Below are 25,720 nucleotides of genomic sequence, written 5' to 3' on the forward strand. Positions count from 1 at the left end.
GACCGTTTTACTCGCCGTATCAGAGCTGGTTAGACTGTTTACATGTTATCTAGAGCATTCTTGACTAGCTATTACTTTTTGTGTCTGTTTACTGTTTATTTATTTACTTCATATATTCATCAGTTGCTCTGCACACCGGCACACTCAGCCGAGAGTGCTCTGAAATCGGAGTAGATAGCCAGAGTTAATTTGCGAACGCAAGAGAAATGCTAACTGAATAATAGTCATTCAAGTTCTTGCTAGATAACCAAATGACACCTGCATCTCTAGCTGTGTTTAGCCACTGAAAGTGTTCAGCGAAATAACAACAATGTCAAATACAGGTTGTTTAGTCAAATAACTAACATCTAATCACATTAACCATTACTCTCTTGCGGGAATTCCACCAACGGTCCATATGTAGCCCAACCAACGATGTTGAGTCAAAAATAATCTATTTTTAAAACCTGTTATGAAGTTGGTTTTGTAGCAAAATAAACTGGGAATTTTATAGTTTTGACTGATATTACGATTGTCTGTCTTATTATGTCCGAGTTCATGGACTGCTTATCCTTTAACATCATGCTGTGTGTGGCTGCTGTCTTTCCATCAGCCCTATGCAGTTGTGTAGTGGTGCCTGGAGAAGTGGGTATACTCAAATTTAGCCAAAAAAGTTCCCAAACGGCCCATCCAGCAAAGGAATGGCACCATGTGTGAAAAAATTCTAGGTTTTTTAAATGAGTTTTCCTATACATTTTTCACATTTTCACTCTCAAAATCACACCTTTAATGGTAAAAGTCCACAACAATGCTTAAACCACATCAATCTGATTGGGAGGGCCTGTCAGGGCCAGGCTCCCCAGTGGGTGGGACCCTTTCCACCCAGGCCCATCCCTGTCTATGCCCCTGATGCAAACAGTGCATGAGGACAATTGCACATCAGAAATAGCCTAACCAACAGTTCGGACAAAAAAATGTCAATACCTGGTTTGCATACCCATTGTTACCTTTGTTACTGGTAAATATCATACATTTAAACATATTTCCTACCCTACAGGCTACTGGTGTCATTCTTCTGTGAGCTGCTCCATGCCAAAACCAGTTGAGAGCTGCACACTCTTGCTGCCTACAGATGATATCCCTTCAAGCGGGATGGCACCGACAGAGAGGGCAGCTAGTGCTTCTAGCTCCTAAGCAACTTTGCAATATTTATTTTATTTTTGTGTGTTTTTTCTTACATTATTAGCCCAGGAATTTTGTTGTGTTATTACATACAGCCAGAAATAACTGTTAGATATCAGAGCGGTGGTAGCCCACCAGCATTACGACCAGGAATATGACTTTCCCGAACTGATTCCAGAGGCTGATCCAAAACAGCACCCGTGGAGAAGAGGTATTTGGAGTGGACCTTTAGTCCGCCTCAGGAGGCTCGCACACCATCCACCGCTTTTGAGTATATTACTCGCTAATGTTCAGTCTCTGGATAATAAAGTAGACGAGCTCAGGGCGATAATCTCCTTCCAGAGAGACATCAGGGACTGTAACATACTTTGTTTCACGGAAACATGGCTCTCTCGGGATATACTGTCTTCGTCCATACAGCCATTTGGGTTCTCAGTACATTGCGCAGACAGGAATTAAGAAGAAAGGCCGGGGTGTATGTTTCATGATTAACTACTCATGGTGTGATTGTGATAACATACAGAAACTCCAGTCCTTTTGTTCACCTGACCTAGAATACCTCACAATCAAATGTATTACCTCCAAATAGAATTTTCTTCTGTTATAGTCACAGCTGTGTATATTCCACCTCACAACAAAATCATTATTTATAAGTTAATGGCTAGCCAATTACAGAAAATATCTTATGGTTGTGAGTGTGGTGAAATAAAAGCAGGGCATTCTACCGGAGAATTTTAGAACTTGGACACTGTCTTGTTGGCCTAACGTTATATCCTAATTTGACTTTGGTGCAGGTTCTTCACATTACCGTCTCTGATAAAAACACATACACTGGACCAAAATGTATTTGTCACATGCACAGGATACAGAAGGTGTAGTGAAATGTTTACTTGCACAGTGGAGTCTTTGACATATAGCTAGCTTAACTTGAAGTGAAAATGACTTTCTGACAAAATTAGAAATGTGTAATATCTGAAAATGTAGCTAGCTAGACTATCTTACATGGATGGACGCTTCTACTTCTGTCACGGATTCTATGGTTGCCCTTAGTTTGAAGATGTAATCCAGAGCCTTCTGTGTGTTCTCTTTTTGACTCCCTCTGCACATTTCCAATCAAATGGCAGATTTTTTCTCCATCTCCTTAATTATGATACTTTAATTCCATTTTGCATTCCACTGAATTCCAAACTCGGTCCTCAAGAAAGTGGAGAGCAACAGTTTTGCAGTTGAACTATGTGATATCTTTCAAAAAAGCTGCATTAGAAAGGATGACCTACACGTACTGACCAGCTCATGTTATAGACAGAAGAGTGCTACATGGCAGACCAATCCAAACTAATCTCTAGGCTTGTCAAGCCCATCCATTATCTCAGAAAATCATGGCTAGCGGGAAGGTTGCTGACTTTTTCCGTGGCTATACAATTAGGCTCTTAAATTAACAATTGTATTTGTACTTACAGATGGCATACACGTTTGTTATGAAGGCACATTAATATTCACATGTTTCAGAAGACATTTCTGCAAATTGAGAAATCAAGAAATCATTTTACTAAACTGAATAAAAATACGAAACTACACTATGAAACAAAGATAAATGACAAAGAATGACAGGCAAGCACAGCTCCACCATTCATTGAATCAGATGGCTCATTCATCACAAAACTCACTGATATTGCCAACTACTTTAATTATTTTTTTCATTTGCTAGATTGGCAAATTTAGGTATGACATGCCAGCAACAAACACTGAAACTACACATCCAAGTATATCTGACCAAATTATGAAAGACAAGCATTGCAATTTTGAATTCTGTAAAGTGAGTGTGGAAGAGGTGAAAAAATAGTTGATAATGACAAGCCACCAGGGTCTGACAACTTGGATGGAAAATTAATTTGGATAATAGCGGATGATTTTGCCACTCTTATTTGCCATATCTTCAAATTAAGCCTGCTAGAAAGTGTGTGCCCCCAGGCCTGGAGGGTTACAAAAGTCATTCCGGTAGTAAAGCCCTCTTTACTGGCTCAAATAGTTGACCAATCAGCCAATCCTTAGTAAACTTTTGGAAAAAATTGTGTTTGACCAGATACAATACAGTAAACAAATTGACAACAGACTTTCAGCATGCTTATTGTGAAGGACATTCAGTAAAGCCAGGATGTCTATGTATGCGGATGACTCAACACTATACACGTCAGCTACTACTGCAACTAAAATGATTGCAACACTTAACAAAGAGCTGCAATCCGTTTCAGAATGGATGGCAAGGAATAAGTTAGTCCTAAATATTTCAAAAACTAAAAGCATTGTATTTGGGACAAATCATTCACTAATGATTTGTCCCAAATAAATATTGTCCCAAAACTAAATATTGCAATGAATAATGTGGAGATTGAACAAGTTGAGGTGACTAAACTGCTTGGAGTAACCCTGGATTGTAAACTGTCATGGTCAAAACATATGAATACAACATTAGCTAAGATGGGGAGAAGTCTGCTCTGCCTTCTTAAAAGCGCTATCAACAAGGCAGGTCCTACAGGCCATAGTTTTGTCGCACCCGGACTACTGTTCAGTCGTGTGGTCAGGTGCCACAAAGAGGGACTTAGGGAAATTGCAATTGGCTCAGAACAGGGCAACACGGCTGGCCCTTGGATGTACACAGAGAGCTAACATTAATAATATGCATGTCAATCTCTCCTGGCTCAAAGTTGAGAAGAGATTGACTTCACCACTACTTGTATTTGTGAGAGGTATTGACATGTTGAATGCACCGAGCTGTCTCTTTGAACTACTGGCACACAGCTCGGATACCCATGCATACCCCACAAGACATGCCACCAGAGGTCTCTTCACAGTCCCCAAGTCCATGACTACATGAAACTCTATTCCACATCAAGTAACTCATGCAAGCAGTGAAATTTGATAAAAGAAACAGATAAAAAATACACTTCATGGAACAGTGGGGACTGTGAAGAGACACAAACACAGGCACAGACACCTGCATCGTTGAGAAGCTAAGTTATTGAAATGACATGGAGCTGTAGGCCTAACAGCCCTGCTTGCTGTAGCTTTTTTAACATAAGTTACTTATTAGCATAAAGGCTTACTTCAATATATCAATCAATCATTCATTTGTGCATGTCATCACACAGCATACAAGTCATCCATGTCTTTAAATACAGTCAAGCATTTTAGTTATAAAACTAAATAACAAAGGGAGCCTTGAATAATTAAACAATGAATAAACCTAAATGTGTCGGCTAAAGTGATTGAATTCACAAATGCATTTGACTGTTTTTAATATTGGCTGTACTTGAGACTTTAAAACCTTTTTAATTTATTTTTTATAACAGACTATATGGGATTGATTATAATTTGTTTGTAAATAATTATTGTATTTATTGTGCTGTTTACACTGTTAGAAATGTAGCTTAATTCAAATGATTAATATTATGGTGTTTCTATTCCAAGGAAAACAAAAATGCATTTTACAGTAGCCTATGTAGGCCCAAGGGTTTCCGTTAGGAAAATATCTGCACTGTACAACGTGACCGGTCGGGAGTAGGCCTAATCGACTGAGAGTGAAGAGCAAAATAATCCTAACATTTCCATATCCTAATTGTAGGCTAACCAATACCCAAACAGAGATTCAGTGAATATAAAATCAGATTGATTTATGAAGACCAGTCAACATGGCTGGTCTCAAAGCAGAGAGAAACGGTGCTGAAATCGTTAACCACATGTGGGTAGTCTATTGCTTCAAATCCTATTACAACAATTGGATGACTTTGGGTGTTTTCAGTAAGCAACAATTGCCTTCAATTGCATTAGCCTACTTTATTTCAAATATTTCTGTCATTCAGTGATATTTATTCCCATAGTAATTTGTTATGGATCCATCAAGATGTGGTTAGACAACAGTGCATGTGGTGGGCTATGCAAAGAGATGGGAGAAGTAGCATGCCTTGCAAACATCTGCTTTTCTTCATCCTCATCATTCAATTGAATTTCAATTCAATTGTAATACATTTTGTCACTCCAGTTCAACAACTACAAATCACTTTTGCATGTGCTCCAAAGGGATAACTTGAAATAACATGATATAGGTTAATTAAATAATCGAAAGGAACATTTTCATTATTTATTAGTCTAGTGGATAATTATTTTTAGCATATAATGTGAATTAGGCCCCATGTAAAATCATTGACAAAACCGCGAGATATACTGTTTCATGACCAGCAGGTGCTGTTAGATTACAATATAATTGATCTGCTAGTTTGGAACAGTGTAAACAATACTACAAAAGTAGAAGTAATACCAGAAAGTCTGTTCTAATGAATAAAAAATATAAGGACTTTAGTACAGCATAGGAAAGTTTAAAAACAGCTGGATTTGCGAAATTGCTTTGTCCAACATTTTGCGGTGGCATGAGGCTTGGTGATCATAGAATCAGTAGGATATTATTAAACAAACAGTCAAATAGGCCACAGAAGCAGGAATAGTATAGGGCTAAGTGACTCACTCATTCCTGGCTTTCATTCAAAGTTATAATGCAGGGTTCAAGACATATTCTGATTGTCTTTATGTAACAGTATAACTTTAGACCGTCCCCTCGCCCATACCCGGGCGTGAACCAGGGACCCTCTGCACACATCAACACCAGTCACCCACGAAGCATCGTTACCCATCGCTCCACAAAAGCCACGGCCCTTGCAGAGCAAGGGGAACTACTACTTCAAGGTCTCAGAGCAAGTGACGTCACCAATTGAAACGCTATTTAGCGCGCACCACCGCTAACTAAGCTAGCCGTTTCACATCCGTTACATTTAGCATGCAGTCTCTCCTCTCGCTACAGCCAATTTTGTTTTAATTATTATGTGGATTATAATAGATTTATATAATTGTAGGGGTTGATGCATTTTTCGTCACAGCAAATCTGGTCTGTGATATTGAGTTACAAATGTAAAACTTTAGAGTAGTTAAGCATCGACATTGCAAGTTCGCCCTTTTTTGGCCATTAGGCTACACTTCACAATATGACAGAACTCTGATTGAACGCAGCATCTATCCGTAGTCTAAACTGTGGCACAAATTGGGGGATTTTTCACACCTAGCCGAGCTATTAGACTATCATCTTGTAAATTAATGGAGATTTGAATGTTTCAGTCAGTCTCTCTCCTATCGCACTAGAGTCCTGCATCAGGCAAAATAAATCAGCTGGCGGGTCGTCCCGGAATTGAGAAAGAACTTGGGTAAATACAAACACCCATCCTCAACCCAAATTAGATGGTTTGGGATGAGTTGGACCACAGAGTGAAGGAAAAGCAGCCAACAAGTGCTCAACATTTGTGGGAATTCCTTCAAGTCTGTTGGAAAAGCATTCCAGGTGAAGCTGGTTGAGAGAATGCCAAGAGTGTGCAACGCTGTCATCAAGGCAAAGGGTGGCTACTTTGAAGAATCTAAAATCTAAAATATATTTGGATTTGTTTAACTCTTTTTTGCTTCCTACATGATTCCATAAAATGTACAAAAATATTTATATATATTTTCCTTCACTATTTTCCCCTCACCCTACCACCCCTCACCTCATTGGAGTTAGCCATTGGACACTTAGGATTCATCTTTCAGCTTATACATACTCATATATACTTTCGCTGAAAGGGAGAAAGGGAAATTCCAGTAAGCGTGTGAATGCTTGGAAACCCCAGATACGGGCTTTAGGGGGCGGAGTGTGTGGATACATAACAGAGGCTCAGGCAGCTCTACTGTTCACTTCAGCTCTCAGTTGAAATATGAATTCTGTCCTGTCTGTCTACCTGCTGGCGAGTCTGTCACTTTACTGCCTACTCCTTACAGGTAATAATAACCTTACACACACGGACAGGCGCACACAGGTTGGGTTAAAGTTTGTATAAGCAACATTGTGATTGTGAGTCAGTCTGTCTGTCGGTCTGTACTCTGTGGGCTGAATAGTAACTAGAGATCTGTGCCCTCAAACTCTAATCTGTTTTTCTGGAATATTATTTTCCCACGTGGTGTAATGAGAGTTAAACTGTGTGTGACATGATGACGTGAGGAATTTCACCTGAATCACCATTTGCTGTTTCTGTGCCCGTCTCTACAGTGGGTAAAGGTGAGGGGCAGTTTGTTCCAGGGAGGTGTGAGTGTTATGACACAAAGATAACTGTCAGAGGACCACTGTCTGACCTCAAAGTCACACTCAAAGGCCTCACCTGCAACACTGACCAAATCATGTAAGTATCAGACCACACATGCACACACAACGGCCCACACCCAGACATACAGACATGTGCACGCACACAGACAAGCTATAGTATAGTAAAAGGTTTTTAACCTCAAAGCTATTTAAAGTAACTACCCACTAGGCACACACTGGTTGAATCAACATTGTTTCCACGGCATTTCAATAAAATTACCTTGAACCAACGTGGAATAGATGTTGAATTAATGTCTGTGCCCAGTGGGTATGAGTGTATGTGTGTGATAAAGCATGTGTTTCCTCCTCGTGTTGTGTCATGACAGTGTGTGTGTAATGATTATCTGTGTCCCTGTGTTTGTGTGTGTGTTAACTGTGTCTCTCTCTCTCTGTGTTGTAGAGTGGTAATGAAGAGGACCAGTGAGCCTGTGTGTGTGAATCCAATGGGACAACTGGGAAAACAGCTACTGCGCTGCTGGAAGAAGTAAGAGACATTTTAACACCCAGTACTTGATTTACTTCACTTTACTTCCCAGTTAGCACATTTGGTTCCTTGGAAGTTGTGTGAACGTAAGCTTTTGGTTTCCCATTGTTTCTGGGAACAAAAGCCATACAGTACGTTTCCTGACCGGTAAAACTGAAACGTTCTGAGAACGGAACAGAAAATATTACCTGTTCTGGTAACTTACATTTTAAGGTTGCAGGAAGGTTCTGAGAACGTTTTATTATGTTTCCTTGGCTGTTTTCCTGAGAGGTTTTATTAACATTCTGAGAACAGAAATGATAGGTTATTTGAAGGATTTTGAATAACTTCCTTAACATTTTTATTGAATGTTTCAATAAGACTTTTACTAACACTTGACAGAGTTTTGTTGACGCTGAGAATGGAATGGATATGTTTTTAAATAACATTCTTTAACATTCTTTAAAAAATAACATTTTTCGAACCCTACTAATGCTTTCTTGTGTTTTTTTTACGGAAGGTTTTCTTAATGTTCTGAGAACATGACTTTAAATAGAACAGTGAGGAAACCCTGCAGAAAACATCATGCTGAACTACTGAAATTCCCACAGAAGCACGTTGTCTCTTAACATTCTCTGAACTATTTGAGAACATTCCCTATGTCAAACCAGTTGGAGAACGATCCTAGAACATTACCCCAAATTGTAAATGTAACCATGTTTGAACTTTTTGTTCTGTTAAAGTAATGAAATACCAAGAAAATAATGTGCTGAGAATGTTACAAAGCCAAGCAAGTATCCTGCACCATTCCCAGAAAGGTGTGGGAAGTTTGTATGGAAAATAACCACAGGCAACGACGCGCTCAGTCTCACCAAGACCTAAGAAACATATGGTTTTCAGAACGTTATGTGCTAGCTGGGTTCACTTCAGCATTTGTTACTATTCTTTTCAGTAATTTTCAGTACTTTTCAGTACTTTACTTACTTTACTGTACTTTACTTTACTGTAAGTGGGTAGTTATATGGCATACTTCCGAAAGACAATCTATAATGTCTAACCAATTTGGCAACACAATGTAGCAAAGGTTGTTGAACGCAAGGCTTGTTTGTGATTTTAGTTGACTCTAGACGAAAATATGCATGTATACAGTATGCTGCAGAGTAAATACTGACATGTGGGTTTGATAAAATTGAGTCGTTAGTTTCAGTTTGACTGTGATTGAGATCATAAAATCCTGTCAACATGTTGTGATACAAAGAGCCCTCTGTTCAGCTAGTTTCTCTCTCTCTCTCTCTCTCTCTGTCTCTCTCACACCCTCTCTCTTTTTCTCTCTCTACCTCCCTCGACCTCCAACAGCTGTACTAAACATATCCACATATATTCTTTCTCTCTCTCCCAGAACCAGCGGATTGGATAAGAAGAGGTGTCTGAGAAGGAGGAGAGGGCAGGGGAAACGAGGACAGAAACAGAGGAAACTCAGGGGGCAATCTAAAGAGAGCAAAAGAAGGGCAACACCAATCCCTGCCTTAGGGTGACCACAGAGCCAGTACCTGTCCGTTCTCCTGATCAGTACTGTAGTGTTCTAGCTAGTTTACACTGTAACCCTAGACCAGACCAATACACTAGAGGCACTACCGACACCAGAGGCACCGGTACCAGAGGTACTACCAATTATAGACACCAGAAGACAAACTACAGACACCAGATGACAACTACAGACACCAGAAAAACTACAGACACCAGAAAAACTACAGACACCAAACCAGAATCTGGGTTTACAGGAGATGTTGAATATGGCGATTGTCCTTTAAGCCTAGGAAGTAGCCATTCAACTTGCCATTCACCAGCTTTTCAAGCTTAATAATGACAAAATATGTTTGGTACTTACCAAAAAATGGAGTTTCGCTGAGCAACTATCGTCATTACTGACGTTATGGACTAACTAGACGATAGGCTATAAAGGCCTGGGGAAAGATGTACTGTACATCAAACATACCCTATAAGGTCTACATAATTGACTTGCATGAAATAGCGAGGGTGAAACAACAGATTGTTATGACGTTCATACAATGTTGTCAATCAATTACCTTTCCTGTTGCTGGATCAGCCAACCTGTGCGGGACAGTAATTAGGGATTTTATTGAAGGTGCAGGAGAGGTGGATTTAGTGCATGCACGCTTGGTCAAAAACAATACTTAGATTCAGACAACACATTTTTTGGGGGTTGCATGTAACTTTCTATTTAGACTTTTTTTGGAAGTACATACCGGACGTGAGCCCCGATTCTTGTTCATTCAGACACCAGAGAAACTATGGACAACAGAGGTTCTACAGACACCATATACAAATGTGTTGTGTTGAATGGATATCATTAATGTATCATTATGTTCGGTTACAGACATTGTCGTTTCTAACTGTTTATTGTAAACACTGTTGGTATCTATGTTGCTATTTGTAATACTTTTATACTTTTTCAAGGTGTTTTGTAATAAATATTAAAACTGATGCAGTGACTGACTGTGTTGTTCAATATGTTATTGTTTTCTACAGTCAGTCCCTCTCTCTTTCTCTCACTCTCCAAAAACTCCCTCTCTTTCTCTCACTGTGTCACACCCTGATCTGTTTCACCTGTCTAGAGCTTGTCTCCACCCCCCACCAGGTGTCTCCCATTTTCCACTGTGTATTTACACCTGCGTTTTCTGTTTGTCTGTTGCCAGTTCGTCTTCTGTTGTCAGGTCGTCCCAGCGTGTTTCCTGGTTTTCCCTGCACTCTATTTTTTTTGTTTTGTACTTTTCCGGTTCAAAACTTTCTGCTTGCCCTGAGCCTGCCTGCCATTCTGTACCTGCCTGATTCTGAACTGGTTTATGAACTGCTGCGTGCCCTGACCCTGTCTGCTGTCCAGTACCTGTCGGACTCTGATCTGGTTATAAACCTCTGCCTGTCCTCCACCTGCCCTTTGCCTGCTCCTCGTGTTATAATAAATTATCTGAGAACTGAACCATCCGCCTCCTGTGTCGGCATCTGGGTCATATCCTGAGTCTGGATACAATGAAGAATTATGTAATAGACTATCTGTTTCCATGAAGGAACCGACTTCTTTTGTTAATCAACTAGAATCTCATATCAGCTACAGCAGGAAAGTAAATATTACACATCAAATATCATTACTAATGCTAAATATTTTACAACACATATCCACAACCAAACATCTTCTATAAATGATTCTGGTTTTATTGTCCTGAATAAGTGACTGTCACGCGCATGTGTAATTAGACCTGAAGACTTTTGTTATCTCCCCAAGCTAATGCCCAAACTTGACTTTTTGTGAGGTGCTGAAGACCTTGGTTCAAACCCAGTTGGTCACATCCACACCATGGCACATGACAGCAGGTGTTTTAGTGTTTCTATCTGTCTCTGAAAGAGTTAACATATAATCAAGGCAGAACAGATAAAGTTACACTGGCTGAGCTATGGAAAAACACAGGAGACGTTTTATTGAGCCTTTATTTTGACAGGGAGTCATAGCTCTCTTCCACAGGTGAACCCTGTAAACACACAAATACACATCAAATGTACACTACACACATCACTGTTCACATAACTATTCACATCAATACACGAAAAGAAAAACAATTATAGAAAACAAACATTTTTCAGGAAAAAGGTCCTCAAATCAGCCTTTTGAATTGCCCTAGAGGCACCAATTCCTCCAACTTTAGAGAGCCTGGAGACCATTACACAAGCAAGGTGCAAAACAAACTAAAAGCAGGTTTACTTAACTCAGTGGAGATTGAATTAGCCATCCCTGCGACCTGGTCTGGTGTCTCATGCATCTATAAGGTAGCCCTTTACACTCGTACCCGTACGTACACAAGTTGAAAATGACTGATTTAGACCTAAGTACCTAAATATGGAACGCGGTGGCTGTACAGTGTCATGCTATACATGAGGTCAGAGGTCAGGGTCTCTGCATCACAGCTCTGTATGAGTATTAACTGAGAGGCGTTCTGAACTTGAGCACTGCGTGCGACAAGAAGTTGCCCCCATCCCTCCTGCTAAATGGGCAGCTATTGCCAAACAAACTGGTTGTCTGAGTGAGGGAAATGCTGTCAATTATGAGGACTCAATGTATTTTGAAAAATGAGATAGAGGATTATAATAAATACTGCTTTGATGTCATACAAGCAGGCCAAACACTTGTGAGTGCAAATGTGCACTTCACATTTCCATGTCATAAAACTCATGTGATTGTTAATGTTTATCATCACTATGTTTGATGTACAGTTACAAGATGACATGGCGTTATACCCTGGGGTGTCCTGAACAGAATGAGCCCGTTTGTTGTATTGTGAATAAAATTTGCTGTGGACCACGACTCTGAATGCACTCATGACCCCCTTCTACGCACACCAAAATTACGATCTGCTTCTCTGAATTGCCTTGTGAAAGCCTAACAGTGTAGGACCGTATTTGATCATTTAACTAGTCATGTTGGCCACAGAACAAGCTTTGAAATGATACCCATCTGACTCAGATTGCGATTTGGGTTGCGCAAACAACAATAGTAATAGTGTGATAGCAGGGATGCAGGACTGTGTTCCAAACAAAACAACTACAACTGAACTTGCTGTAGTTCCTCAACGGCAAAGTTAGGAGAGCTCAAAAAAAGTACCTTATAGAAACTGTGCATACTTTGGAGAGTATGTAGCCACTTGAAGACACCAGGTAGACCTTTCACTTAAACACGTTTTTTTTTGTTTGTTTTTTCAGTGCATTCAGAAAGTATTCAGACCCCTTCCCCTTTTCCCAATTTTGTTTCGTTACAGCCTCATTCAAAAATCAATTAAATATGTATTTTTGTCATCAATCTACAAAACGAAAACAGGTTGTTAGCCATTTTTGGAAATGTATACAAAATAAAACCTGAAATACCTTATTTACAAAAGTATTCAGACCCTTTGCTATGAGACTCGAAATTGAGCTCAGGTGCATCCTGTTTCCATTGATCATCCTTGAGATGTGGACTCCAATCAAGTTGTAGAAACCTGTGATAAGTTCAATTGACTGGACATGATTTGGAAAGGCACGCACGTCTATCTATATAAGGTCCCACAGTTGACAGTGCATGTCAGAGCAAAAACCAAGCCATGAGGTTGAAGGAATTGTTCGTAGAGCTCCGAGACAGGATTGTGTTGAGGCACAGATCTGGGAAAGGGTGCAAAAACATTTCTGCAGCATTGACGGTCCCCAAGAACACAGTGGTCTCCATCATTCTTAAATGGAAGAAGTTTGGAACCACCAAGACGCTTCCTAGACCTGGCCGCCCGGCCAAACTGAGCAATCGGGGGAGAAGGGCCTTGGTCAGGGAGGTGACCAAGAACCCGATGGTCACTCTGACAGAGCGTTCCTCTGTGGGAGAACCTTCCAGAAGGACAACCATCTCTGCAGCACTCCACCAATCAGGACTTTATGGTAGAGTGGCCGAGAGACGGAAGCCACTCCTCAGTAAAAGGAACATGACAGCCCGCTTGGAGTTTGCCAAAAGGCACCTAAAGACTGTCAGACCAAGATGAACAAGATTCTCTGGTCTGATGAAACCAAGATTGAACTCTTTGGCCTGAATGCCAAGCATCCCATCTGGAGGAAACCTGGCACCATGCCTATGGTGAAGCATGGTGGTGGCAGCATTCTGCTGTGGGGATGTTTTTCAGCAGTAGGGACTGGGAGATGCGAAGGATCATTAGGGATCATTCAATATTCCCTTTATTTAGTTGTTCAGTGAAATCATCCCATGTGAAGAGTCAACTCATTTAATTCAAGTTCAATTCGTAACTAAATTGTTTTTTAAAAATGTATATTGGAACAATTTAATAATTTGCAATTATGTCTACTTATGATAAGGTAAAATGTTTATGTGTCTGTCTCCATCCAATATGGTAAATTTATCCAACTCAAAAAAACTCTACAAATCTATATTTAAATGGTAATAATATTAATTTGCATATATTTCTGTTAATTCCCATATTCCCATTAATTGCCACAGAAAGGTCTCTGAATATTCCCCAAAATGTGCAACCCTACATCAAACACATATCTTACAAGTAATTTTATTTTTGTTTGGTTAGCCATATAACTTTCCCTGACATCACATTGTAATTTTCAATTGACCTGATATCGTCGGATGGCTAGTATTCAATGTCTGCGGATGCGTTGTCTTCTACCCAAGATATAAAATCATAATTGACCGTAGTGCATATAAAGCACACACAACAGGATGACTGAAAACATAACCGTATGACGAACGAGTGACGAATTTCCGGGCAAGGGCGGTCCATTTAAAATGAACACATTATTCTCTCGCCCCTTGCCCTGCAAGTCTCAACTCATCATACGTCATCAGAAGTGTCCACTTAATTTCAGGACTGAGGGGAGAGGGTGTGTCTTTTGCGTGTTTGGAATGCAGAGAGAGTGAGCTAGCCATATTTAGTATTATTTTCACTTTCAGTTACTTAGCTAGCAAATACAGCCGACTCAAACACCCAGCTCAAACAGAGAGAGATGCTATCTTAGCTAGCTGGCTATGGCTATCCATCACTGGAACTCTTCCAAGTCAAGGTAAGCTTTTGATTTTATAAATGTTTTGCCACTGAGGCCCCTCAGGGGTGCATGCTTGGTCCCCTTCTGTACTCTCTGTTCACCCACGACCGATTGGCCAAACACGACTCCAACACCATCATTAAGTTTGCTGATGACACAACAGTGGTAGCCCTGATTAACGACAACGATGAGACAGTCTTTAGGGAGGAAGTCAGAGACCTGCCAGTGTGGTGCCAGGACAACAACCTCTCACTCAATGTGAGCAAGACAAAGGAGCTGATTGTGGACAACAGGAAAAGGCGGACCGAACAGACCCACATTAACATCGACAGGAGCGGGTTGAGAGTTTCAAATTCCTTGGTGTCCACATTACCAACAAACTATTATAGTCCAAACACACCAAGGCAGTCGTGAAGAGGGCACGACAACACATTTTCCCCCTCAGGAGACTGAAAAGATTTGGCATGGGTCCCCAGATCCTCAAGAAGTTCTACAGCTGCACTATCGAGAGCATCCTGGCCGGTTGCATCACCGCCTGGTATGGCAACTGCTTGGCATCTGACCATAGGGCACTACAGAGGGTAGTGTGAACTGCCCAGTACATCACTGGGGTCAAGCTTCCTGCCATCCAGGACCTACAGTTGAAGTCGGAAGATTACATACACCTTAGCCAAGTACATTTAAACCCAGTTTTTCCACAATTCCTGACATTTAAAAAATTCTGTCTTAGATCAGTTAGGATCACCACTTCATTTTAAGAATGTGAAATGAGGGTGACCAGTCCGGGGCCCGCAACGAGTTTTCCCAGTCCGGGGCCCGCCGCGAGGGTCCCCAGTCCGGGGTCGGCGGCGAGGGTCCCCACACCAGAGGTGCCACCAAAGTGGGGTGAGCCAGAGGTGGAGTGGGGTCTACGTCCCGCACCAGAGCCACCAACGCAGACAGATGCCCACCAGGACCCTCCCCTATAGGTTCAGGTTTTGCGGCACTGTCACGTGTGATGTGGGGTGGGCATTCTATGTTTTGTTTTTTATGTTTCTTTATTTCTATGTTTTGGCCGGGTATGGTTCTCAATCAGGGACAGCTGTCTATCGTTGTCTCTGATTGGGAATCATACTTATGTAGCCCTTTTTCCCTCCTTTCAGTGTGGGTAGTTAACAGGGCTATGATGCCTCTAACAAAGTTAGGCTTCACAGTCGGTTTGTATTGTTTATTGTTTTGTTGGCGACATTCTAATAAAAAGGAATATGTACACTCACAACGCTGCACCTTGGTCCTCTTCTTACGACACCCGTGACAAAATAATTACTTATTTCAGCTTTTATTTATTTCGTCACATTCCCAGTGGGTCAGAGTTTACATACACTCAATTAGTATTTGGTAGCATTGCCTTTAAATTGTTTAACTTGGGTCAAATGTTTCGAGTAGCCTTCCACAAGCTTCCTACAATAAGTTGGGTGAATTTTGGCCCATTCCTCCTGACAGAGCTGGTGAAACCGAGTCAGGTTTGTAGGCCTCCTTCCTTGCACATGCTTTTTCAGTTCTGCCGACACATGTTCTATTGTTTTGAGGTCAGGGTTTTGTGATGCCCACTCCAATACCTAGACCTTGTTGTCTTTAAGCCATTTTACCACAACTTTGGAAGTATGCTTGGGGTCATTGTCCATTTGGAAGACCCATTTGCGACCAAGCTTTAACTTCCTGACTGATGTTTTGAGATGTTGCTTCAATATATCCACATAATTTTCCTCTTCATGATGCCATCTATTTTGTGAAGTGCACCAGTCCCTCCTGCAGAAAAGCACCCACACAACATGATGCTGCCACCCCCGTGCTTCACGGTTTTGGCGGTTTTGGAGCAGTGGCTTCTTCCTTGCTGAGTGGCCTTTCAGGTTATGTCGATATAGGACTTGTTTAACTGTGGATATTGATACTTTAGTACCCGTTTCCTCCAGCATCTTCACAAGGTCCTTTGCTGTTGTTCTGGGATTGATTTGTACTTTTCACACCAAAGTACATTCATCTCTAGGAGACAGAACACATTTCTTTCCTGAGAGGTATGATGGCTGCGTGGTCCCATGGTGTTTATACTTGCATAGTATTGTTTGTACAGATGGACGTGGTACCTTCAGGCGTTTAGAAATTGCTCCCAAGGATGAACCAGACTTGTGGAGATCTGCACATTTTTTCTGAGGTCTTGGCTGATTTCTTTTGATTTTCCCATGATGTCAAGCAAAGAGGCACTGAGTTTGGCGGTAGGCTTTAAAATACATCCACAGGTACACATCCAATTGACTCAAATGATGTCAATTAGCCTATCAGAAGCTTCATGACATGATTTTCTGGCTGTTTAAAGACACAGTCTTAGTGTATGTAAACGTCTGACCCAGTGGAATTGTGATAGTGAATTATAAGTGAAATAATCTGTCTGTTAACAATTGTTGGAAAAATGACCTGTGTCATGCACAAAGTAGATGTCCTAACTGACTTGCCAAAACTTTTAACTGTTTTAAGGATTGGTTGAAAAATGAGTTTTAATGACTCCAACCTAATTGTATGTAAACTTCCGACTTTGACTGTATATTAGGCGGTGTCTGAGGAAAGCCCAAAAATTGTCAAACTCTAGTCAGCCAAGTCATAGACTGTTCTCTTTGCTAGCGATACCGGAGCGCCAAGTCTAGGACCAAAAGGCTCCTTAACAACTTCTACCCCCAAGCCATAAGGCTGCTGAACAATTAATCAAATGGCTAACTGGACTATTTACATTGATCCCCCCCCCCTGCTTTGTTTTTACACTGCTGCTACTCGCTGTTTATTATATATGCATACTAACTTTACCCCTACCTATATGTACAAATTACTAAGACTAACCTGTACCCGTGCCATTGACTCGGTACCGGTAACCCCTGTATACAGTGGGGCAAAAAAGTATTTAGTCAGCCACCAATTGTGCAAGTTCTCCCATTTAAAAATATGAGAGAGGCCTGTAATTTTCATCATAGGTACACTTCAACTATGACAGACAAAATGAGAGAAAAATCACATTGTAGGATTTTTAATGAATTTATTTGCAAATTTTGGTGGAAAATAAGTATTTGGTCACCTACAAACAAGCAAGATTTCTGGCTCTCACAGACCTTCTTAAAGAGGCTCCTCTGTCCTCCACTGTATTAATGGCACCTGTTTGAACTTGTTATCAGTATAAAAGTTGTTATCAGCCACTCAATGTTAGTGAAGGCTGTTTAACAGTCTGATGGCCTTGAGATAGAAGCTGATTTTCAGTCTCTCGGTCCCCGCTTTGATGCATCTGTACTGACCTCGCCTTCTGGATGATAGCGGGGTGAACAGGCAGTGGCTCGGGTGGTTGTTGTCCTTGATGATCTTTTTGGCCTTCCTGTGACATCGGGTGGTGTAGGTGTCCTAGAGGGCAGGTAGTAGCAATGCGTTGTGCAGACCTCACTACCCTCTGGAGAGCCTTTCGGTTATGGGCGGAGCAGTTGCCGTACCCGACAGGATGCTCTCGATTGTGCATCTGTAAAAGTTTGTGAGTGGTTTTGGTGACAAGCCGAATATCTTCAGCCTCCTGAGTTTGAAGAGGCGCTGCTGCGCCTTCTTCACCATGCTGTCTGTGTGGGTGGACCACCAGTTTGTCCGTGATGTGCACGCCGTAGTCATTTAGCTCAGTTACCTTCGCTTTCTTGGGAACAGGAACAATGGTGGCCCTCTTGAAGCATGTGGGAACAGCAGACTGGGATAAGGATTGATTGAATATGTCTGTAAACACACCAGCCAGCTGGTCTGCGCATACTCTGAGGATGCGGCCGGGGATGCCGTCTGGGCCTGCAGCCTTGTGAGGGTTAACACGTTTAAATGTTTTACTCACGTTGGCTACAGTGAAGGAGAACCCGCAGGTTTTGGTAGCGGGCCGTGTCAGTGGCACTGTATTGTCCACAAAGCGAGCAAAAAAGTGGTTTAGTCTGTCTGGGAGCAAGGCATCGTGGTCTGCGAGGGGACTGGTTTTTCTTTTGTAGTCCGTGATTGACTGTAGCCCCTGCCACATACCTCTTGTGTTTGAGCCATTGAATTGCGACTCCACTTTGTCTCTATACTGACGCTTAGCTTGTTTGATAGCCTTGCGGAGGGAATGGCTACACTGTTTGTATTCGGTTATGTTTCCGGTCACCTTGCCCTGATTAAAAGCAGTGGTTCGCACTTTCAGTTTTGCGCGAATGCTGGCATCAATCCACGGTTTCTGGTTGGGGAATGTTTTAATAGACGCTGTGGGTACAACATCACCGATGCACTTGCTAATAAACTCGCTCACCGAATCAGCGTATTCGTCAATGTTGTTGTTCACCACAATGCAGAACATATCCCAGTCCACGTGATCGAAGCGTGGAAGATCGAAGTGATCTTGAAGCGTGGAATCCGATTGGTCAGAGCAGCGTTGAACAGACCTGAGCGCGGGTGCTTCCTGTTTTAGGTTCTGTCTATAGACAGGGAGTCGTGAAAATGGAAAATGGAGTCGTGGTTAGCTTTCCCGAAGAAAGGCCTTATATGCGTTGCGGAAGTTAGAATAACAGTGATCTAGGGTTTTGCCAGCCCTGGTAGCACAATGCTGATAGAATTTGGGGAGCCTTGTTTTCAGATTAGCGTTGTTAAATTCTCCAGCTACAATACATTTATTTTACCTTTGTTTAACTAGGCAAGTCAGTTAAGAACATATTCTTATTTTCAATGACGGCCTAGGGTTAACTGCCTGTTCAGGGGCAGAACGACAGATTTGTACCTTGTCAGCTCAGGGATTTGAACTTGCAACCTTTCAGTTACTAGTCCAACGCTCTAACCACTAGGCTACCCTGCCACCCCGAATTTAAATGCAGCCTCAGGATATGTGGTTTCCTGTTTACATAGAGTCGAATGATGTTCTTTCAGGTCCGTCGATGTGTCTGCTTGGGGGGGAATATACACGACTGTGATTATGATCGAAGAGAATTCTCTTGGTAGATAACGCGGTCGGCATTTGCCATATTATAAGTTCAACATTTGCAAAACAACCAGTTTTCGTAACTTCATAACTCTTTATACTCTTTTTACTTATAATTTTTGTCCAAAAGGAAAAGACATGCTGTCGCAAAAGGTTAGCAGCTACATTTTGCAACAGATACGCGGTTTCTGGATACTCCCATAAAGCCCAGCTCATTGGCTATCTGGCTAGGTTTATTTGACTCCGATTGGTGCTTATTTGACAAAGTTAGAGTCGATCAAGTGAAGACCGCCCGCGTCATCGTCGTGCCATAAAGGCGTCACTCTCTGACCAAATTTGGTGTCCTATAGGATATACTATACCCCTAATGATATAGTGAAGTCTGGCTATGTTCGAGGATCTCTGAGGAATACATACGAACGTGATTTGACTGGTTGAAACAACGTTTAGGGTTAGATATTCACAGATTCCTTTCTTTGCATAATGAACGAGTGGAAATACAAAATCGATCATGCATGCTATATGGACCTTTTTAGGATATAAAAAATGATTTTATCTAACAAAACGACACTTCACGTTATCTCTGTTATATTGTGTTATATCGCCGATATAGGACACTTATATGTACCGACATTTGTTGTTTCTCTAAAATCTGCGATCGTGACATAAGGTGCTGCATGATTTACAACTATCCCGTTGACCGAACACCTATCCCTAAGACGATTTATGAAGTGCTTGTCATTTACTTGGTCAATTGCATTGTATTGTGTTGTATGATGCAAGACACCACTTTACAAAATAAAACAAATGATTATTACCATACAAAGAATTAGACAATGTAGGCTACCCCTCTGCCTATTGGCTTATTTTCATATTCAAGCCTGTCTCAAAATACAACACTGCCCCTTTAATTAAGCATCAGAGGTGAACCAGTTGCATACACTGCTCGAGCAAGACATTCACCAGTATTTCTCTGACTATGTTCCTCCATTGAGTCAAAAAAACATCTGATTCCAGGAGGACCGTGAGCTGTTCCTATGGATAAGGTGTCTGATTCATAATTTTCACCTCGAATAGAAGTAGAGAGACTTTTTCCAAATTTCTGGAAAAATGCTGGAAATTTACCGGAAAGTTTCCGACCCTTTGCATCCCCATTGCGACGTCATATGCACTGGTAGTTGAATTTCGAACTTATTTAAAATGTTATATACAAGTGTTTTTACTTACACTTGTATATTGACTTATCCATATTGAATTGATGTTGGTGTATTTCAGGCCCCGGAGTGAATAGAATTGTATACTCACACACTCGATCAGAAACCAGGGCTGAGGGGCTTACTTTGCCAACTTCCCTTGCTTGGCTAATTGTTTGGACCGACGGTAAAGATGACCATCAGGGATTCCCCCAAGGCATAACACAAGTGTAAGTGGAGGAGTGTGTGTATTTTACGTGTTTCAAACGCAGCCTCTCTTTCTTTCGGGCTTCATCCCTCATTTTTGAAGGAATTAATTTATTTAAAACTGTTCAACTATTGTCTTTCTCTCTCTTTGCGTCAACTATTCACTATATTTTATGTACTGCAGTGCTAGCTAGCTGTAGCTTACGCTTTCAGTACTAGATTCATTTTCTGGTGCTTTGATTGGGTGGATAACATGTCAGTTCCCGCTGCAGGAGCTCTGATAGGTTGGAGGGTGTTGTCATAATTACTGTGTAAGTCTATGGAAGGGGGTGAGCCTCCAAGGTTTTGTATTGAAGTCAATGTACCCAGAGGAGGATGGAAACTAGCTGTCCTCTGGCTTTGCCATGGTGCTACCCTACAAAGTGCTGTTGAAGCTACTGTAGACCATCATTGCAAAAGTGTCTTATCAATTATTTGGTGACGTGAATATATTTAGTATAGTTTTATCTAAAATTCGATGGTTAATGATTCAGTATTTACATTTCTCTGAAATTCACTGAGGAGGATGGTCCCCCCCGAGGAGCCTCCACTGGTACATATGCATAAATCATCAGATACATGTTTTTATTATTTGGAGAGTGTGTGTGTGTTATAGATATATTGCAGTTCATAGGAGCCCTGTGATTTACTAGAAACCATGTGACTGGGAGCTGACTGGATATGGGCATGCAGGAAACAAGGGGTGAGGGACACACACACACACAGTGCCTATGTCCCTCTCACTGCTTGTTTCCGGCATGCCCATATCCAGTCAGCTCCCAGTCACATGGTTTCTAGTAAACCACAGGGCTCCTGTGAAACCTACTTGAACCTACTTTACCAGGCCATCTGGGGTCACACACACACACACACACACACACACACACACACACACACACACACACACGACAAGGCTGCAACATGGAATAAAGCATCATTAGATACTAAAGGAAAACTAAAATAATACGGTCTTTCAATAATTACTAATCCACATCCTGTCTCGGCCCACTGTGTGAGGTATTACGTAATTTACCCTGACCTTGAGTAACACTAACCTATGACACCAGTAAAGCCTCTGTGTCCTGGAGTCGGCTAAACTGATTTATTTTAATAACTTGTTTCCTGTAGAACGTGTTTTGTGACAGAGGGCAGAGAAGAGGGGACAAAGAAGGAGGAGAAAACAGAGAAGAGAGGGAAGAGAGATAAGTGGAGAGCTGAGAGAGAGGGGGAGAGAGAAAGAGGAAGAGAGAGTTAAGCAGGACAGAGAGCAGAGTGCACAGAGGGACAAGAGGCTGACCAATTCGTAAGGTCAAATATATGTTTGTCTTTCTGAGAGTGACAACCTGGGTAATAGACAGAGCTTTATAGAGTTAGAGCTATATAGAGTTAATGAGTTATATTGTTGCACATTAACACCATTGCTGACATAGACAACATCATTTTCTTCTCAGCCTGTTCTCTGAAAAGTGAACACAAATGAATGCCTGAAGCACACGCACACACATGCGCACACACACAGTGTGTAGAGCAGGGATGGGCAACTTTGATGCGAGTGGGGGCCACAAAAAAGTGTCACGTGCAACTAGAGGAGAAAAAATAATTTAAAAAATAAATAAAAACTCTAGACCACCTTTACTCCACACACAGAGACGTGCACAAAGCTCTTTCTCGCCCTCTATTTGGCAAATCTGACCATAATTATGTCCTCCTGATTCCTGTTAACAAACAAAAACTAAAGCAAGAAGTACCAGTGACTTGCTCAATACGGAAGTGGTCAGATGATGCGGATGCTACGCTACAGGACTGTTTTGCTAGAACAGACTGGAATATGTTCCGGTATTCATCCAATGGCATTGAGGAGAATACCACCTCAGTTACCAGCTTCATCAATGCATTCATGCATTCACCCGCAGTGAGAGTACATACAGTGGAAGACGGAAGTTTACATACACCTCAGCGAAGTACATTTAAACTCAGTTTTTCACAAATCCTGACATTTAATCCTAGTAAAAATTCCCTGTTTTAGGTCAGTTAGGATCACCACTTTATTTTAAGAATGTGAAAATGTCAGAATAATAATAGAGAATTACTTATTTCAGCTTTTATTTATTTCATCACATTCCCAGTGGGACAGAAGTTTACATACACTCAATTAGTATTATGTAACTAAGTCAGGTTTGTAGGCCTCCTTGCTCGCATACGCTTTTTCTGTTCTGCCCACACGTTTTCTATTGGATTGAGGTCAGGGCTTTGTGATGGCCACTCCAATACCTGACTTCGTTGTCCTGAAGCCATTTAACCACAACTTTGGAAGTATGCATGGGGCCATTGTCCATTTGGAAGACCCATATGCGACCAAGCTTTAACTTCCTGACTGATGTCTTGAGATGTTGCTTCAATATATGCACATAATTTTCCTGCCTCATGATGCCATCTATTTTGTGAAGTGCACCAGTCCCTCCTGCAGCAAAGCAGCCCCACAACATGATGCTGCCACCCCCGTGCTTCATGGTTGGGATGGTGTTCTTCGGCTTGCAAGAGTCCTCCTTTTTCCTCCAAACATAATGATGGTCATTATAGCCAAACAGTTCTAGTGTTGTTTCATCAGACCAGAAGACATTTCTCCAAAAAGTACGATATTTTCCCCCATGTGCAGTTGCAAACCGTAGTCTGGCTTTTTTTATGGCGGTTTTGGAGCAGTGGCTTCTTCCTTTCTGAGCGGCCTTTCAGGTTATGTCGATATAGGGACTCGTTTTATTGTGGATATTGATACTTTTGTACCCGTTTCCTCCAGCATCTTCACAAGGTCCTTTGCTGTGGTTCTGGGATTGATTTGCACTTTTCGCACCAAAGTATGTTCATCTCTAGGAGACAGAACACGTCTCCTTCCTGAGAGGTATGACTGCTGCGTGGTCCCATGGTGTTTATACTTGCATACTATTGTTTGTACAGATGAACGTGGTACCTTTAGGCATTTGGAAATTTCTCCCAATGATGAACCAGACTTGTGGAGGTCTACAATTTTTTTCTGAGGTCTTGGCTAATTTCTTTTGATTTCCCATGATGTCAAGCAAAGAGGCACTGAGTTTGAAGGTAGGCCTTGAAATACATCCACAGGTACACCTCCAATTGACCCAAATTATGTCAATTGTTCTATCAGAAGCTTCTAAAGCCATGACATAATTTTCTGGAATTTTCCAAGCTGTTTAAAGGCACAGTCAACTTAGTAAACGTCTATCCCACTGGAATTGTGATACAGTGAATTATAAGATGTCCTCTATGTCCTCAAATGCCACCTGCACAGTGACATAACAGGCGAAATACCTTTTATGCTCACTTTGAGGCAAGCAAAACTGAAGCATGCATGAGAGCACCAGCTGTTCCGGACGACTGTGCGATCACGCTCTCCATAGCTGATGTGAGCAAGACCTTTAAACGGGTCAACATTCACAAGGTTGCTGGGCCAGACGGATATCCAGGATGTGTACTCAGAGCATGCACGGACCAACTGGCAAGTGTCTTCACTGACATTTTCAACCTCTCCCTGACCGATTCTGTAATACCTATATGTATCAAGCAGACCACCATAGTCCCTGTGCCCAAGAAAGCGAAGATATCCTGCTTAAATTACTACCGCCCCATAGCACTCATGTCGGTAGCCATGAAGTGCTTTGAAAGGCTGGTCATGGCTCACATCAAAACCATCATCCCGCAAACCCTAGACCCATCCAATTCGCATACTGCCCCAACAGATGCACAGATGACACAATCTCACTCACACTCCACACTGCCCTTTCCCACCCAGACAAAAGGAACACCTATGTTAGAATGCTGTTCATTCAATACAGCTCAGTGTTCAACACGATAGTGCCCACAAAGCTCATCACTAAGGACCCTAGGAAAAAAAACCTCCCTCTGCAACAGGATCCTAGACTTCCTGACAGGCCACTCCCAGGTTGTAAGGGTAGGCAACAACACATCAGCGTTGCTGATCCTCAACACATGGGCTCCTCAGGGGTGCTTGTTTATTCCCCTCCTATACTCCCTGTTCACACACGACTGCGTGGCCAAGCACGACTCCAACACCATCATTAAGTTTGCTGACGACGCAACGGTGGTAGGCCTGATCACCGACAACAATGAGACAGCCTATAGGGAGGATGTCAGAGACCTGGCAGTGCGGTGGTAAACAACAACCTCTCCCTCAACGTGAGCAAGACAAAGGAACATGCCCCCATTCATATCGATGGGACTGTAGTGGAGAGGGTCGAGAGTTTCAAGTTCCTTGGTGTCCACATTACCAACGAACTATCATGGTCCAAACACACCAAGACAGATGTGAAGAGGGCACGACAACACCTTTTCCCCCTCAGGAGACTGAAAAGATTTGGCGTGATCCCCAGATCCTCATAAATGTATACAGCTGCATCATCGAGAGCATCCTGACCGGTTGCATCACTGCCTTGTATCCAACCGTAAGACGCTACAGAGCGTAGTGCGTACGGCCCAGTACATCACTGGGGCCAAGCTTCCTGCCATCCAGATCCTATATACTAGTCGTGTCAGAGGAAGGCCCAAAAAAATTGTCAAATACTCCAGTCACCCATGTCATAGACTGTTTCTTCTTCTACCACACGGCAAGCAGTACCGGAGCGCCAAGTCTAGGTCAAGTCTAACAACTTCTACCCCCAGGCCATAAGACTGCTGAACAATTAATCAAATATCCACCCGGACTGTGTGCATTGACCTCTCCCCCCTTTGTTTTTACACTGCTGCTACTCGCTGTTTATTATCTATGCATAGTCACTTTACCCCTACCTACATGTACAAATGACCTTGACTGACCTGTATCCCTGCATATA

General features: G+C 41.9%; 2 protein-coding genes across 2 annotated transcripts in view; one reads left to right on the top strand and one right to left on the bottom strand.

Annotated features, from left to right (window-relative positions):
- rassf4a (Ras association domain family member 4a) overlaps positions 1–25,720 on the bottom strand; it is a 68,411-nt gene that overhangs the window by 37,761 nt on the left and 4,930 nt on the right. The window lies entirely within an intron of this gene.
- cxcf1a (chemokine CXCF1a) lies at positions 6,951–9,373 on the top strand. The gene is given in 4 exon segments (NM_001281351.1): positions 6,951–7,014; positions 7,283–7,412; positions 7,776–7,859; positions 9,238–9,373. Coding segments are annotated over 4 exon segments (414 nt in total).

This window comes from Oncorhynchus mykiss, chromosome 1 (genome assembly GCF_057628025.1).
Source record: "Oncorhynchus mykiss isolate SJ-2025 chromosome 1, ASM5762802v1, whole genome shotgun sequence".
NCBI classification, from domain to species: domain Eukaryota; kingdom Metazoa; phylum Chordata; class Actinopteri; order Salmoniformes; family Salmonidae; genus Oncorhynchus; species Oncorhynchus mykiss.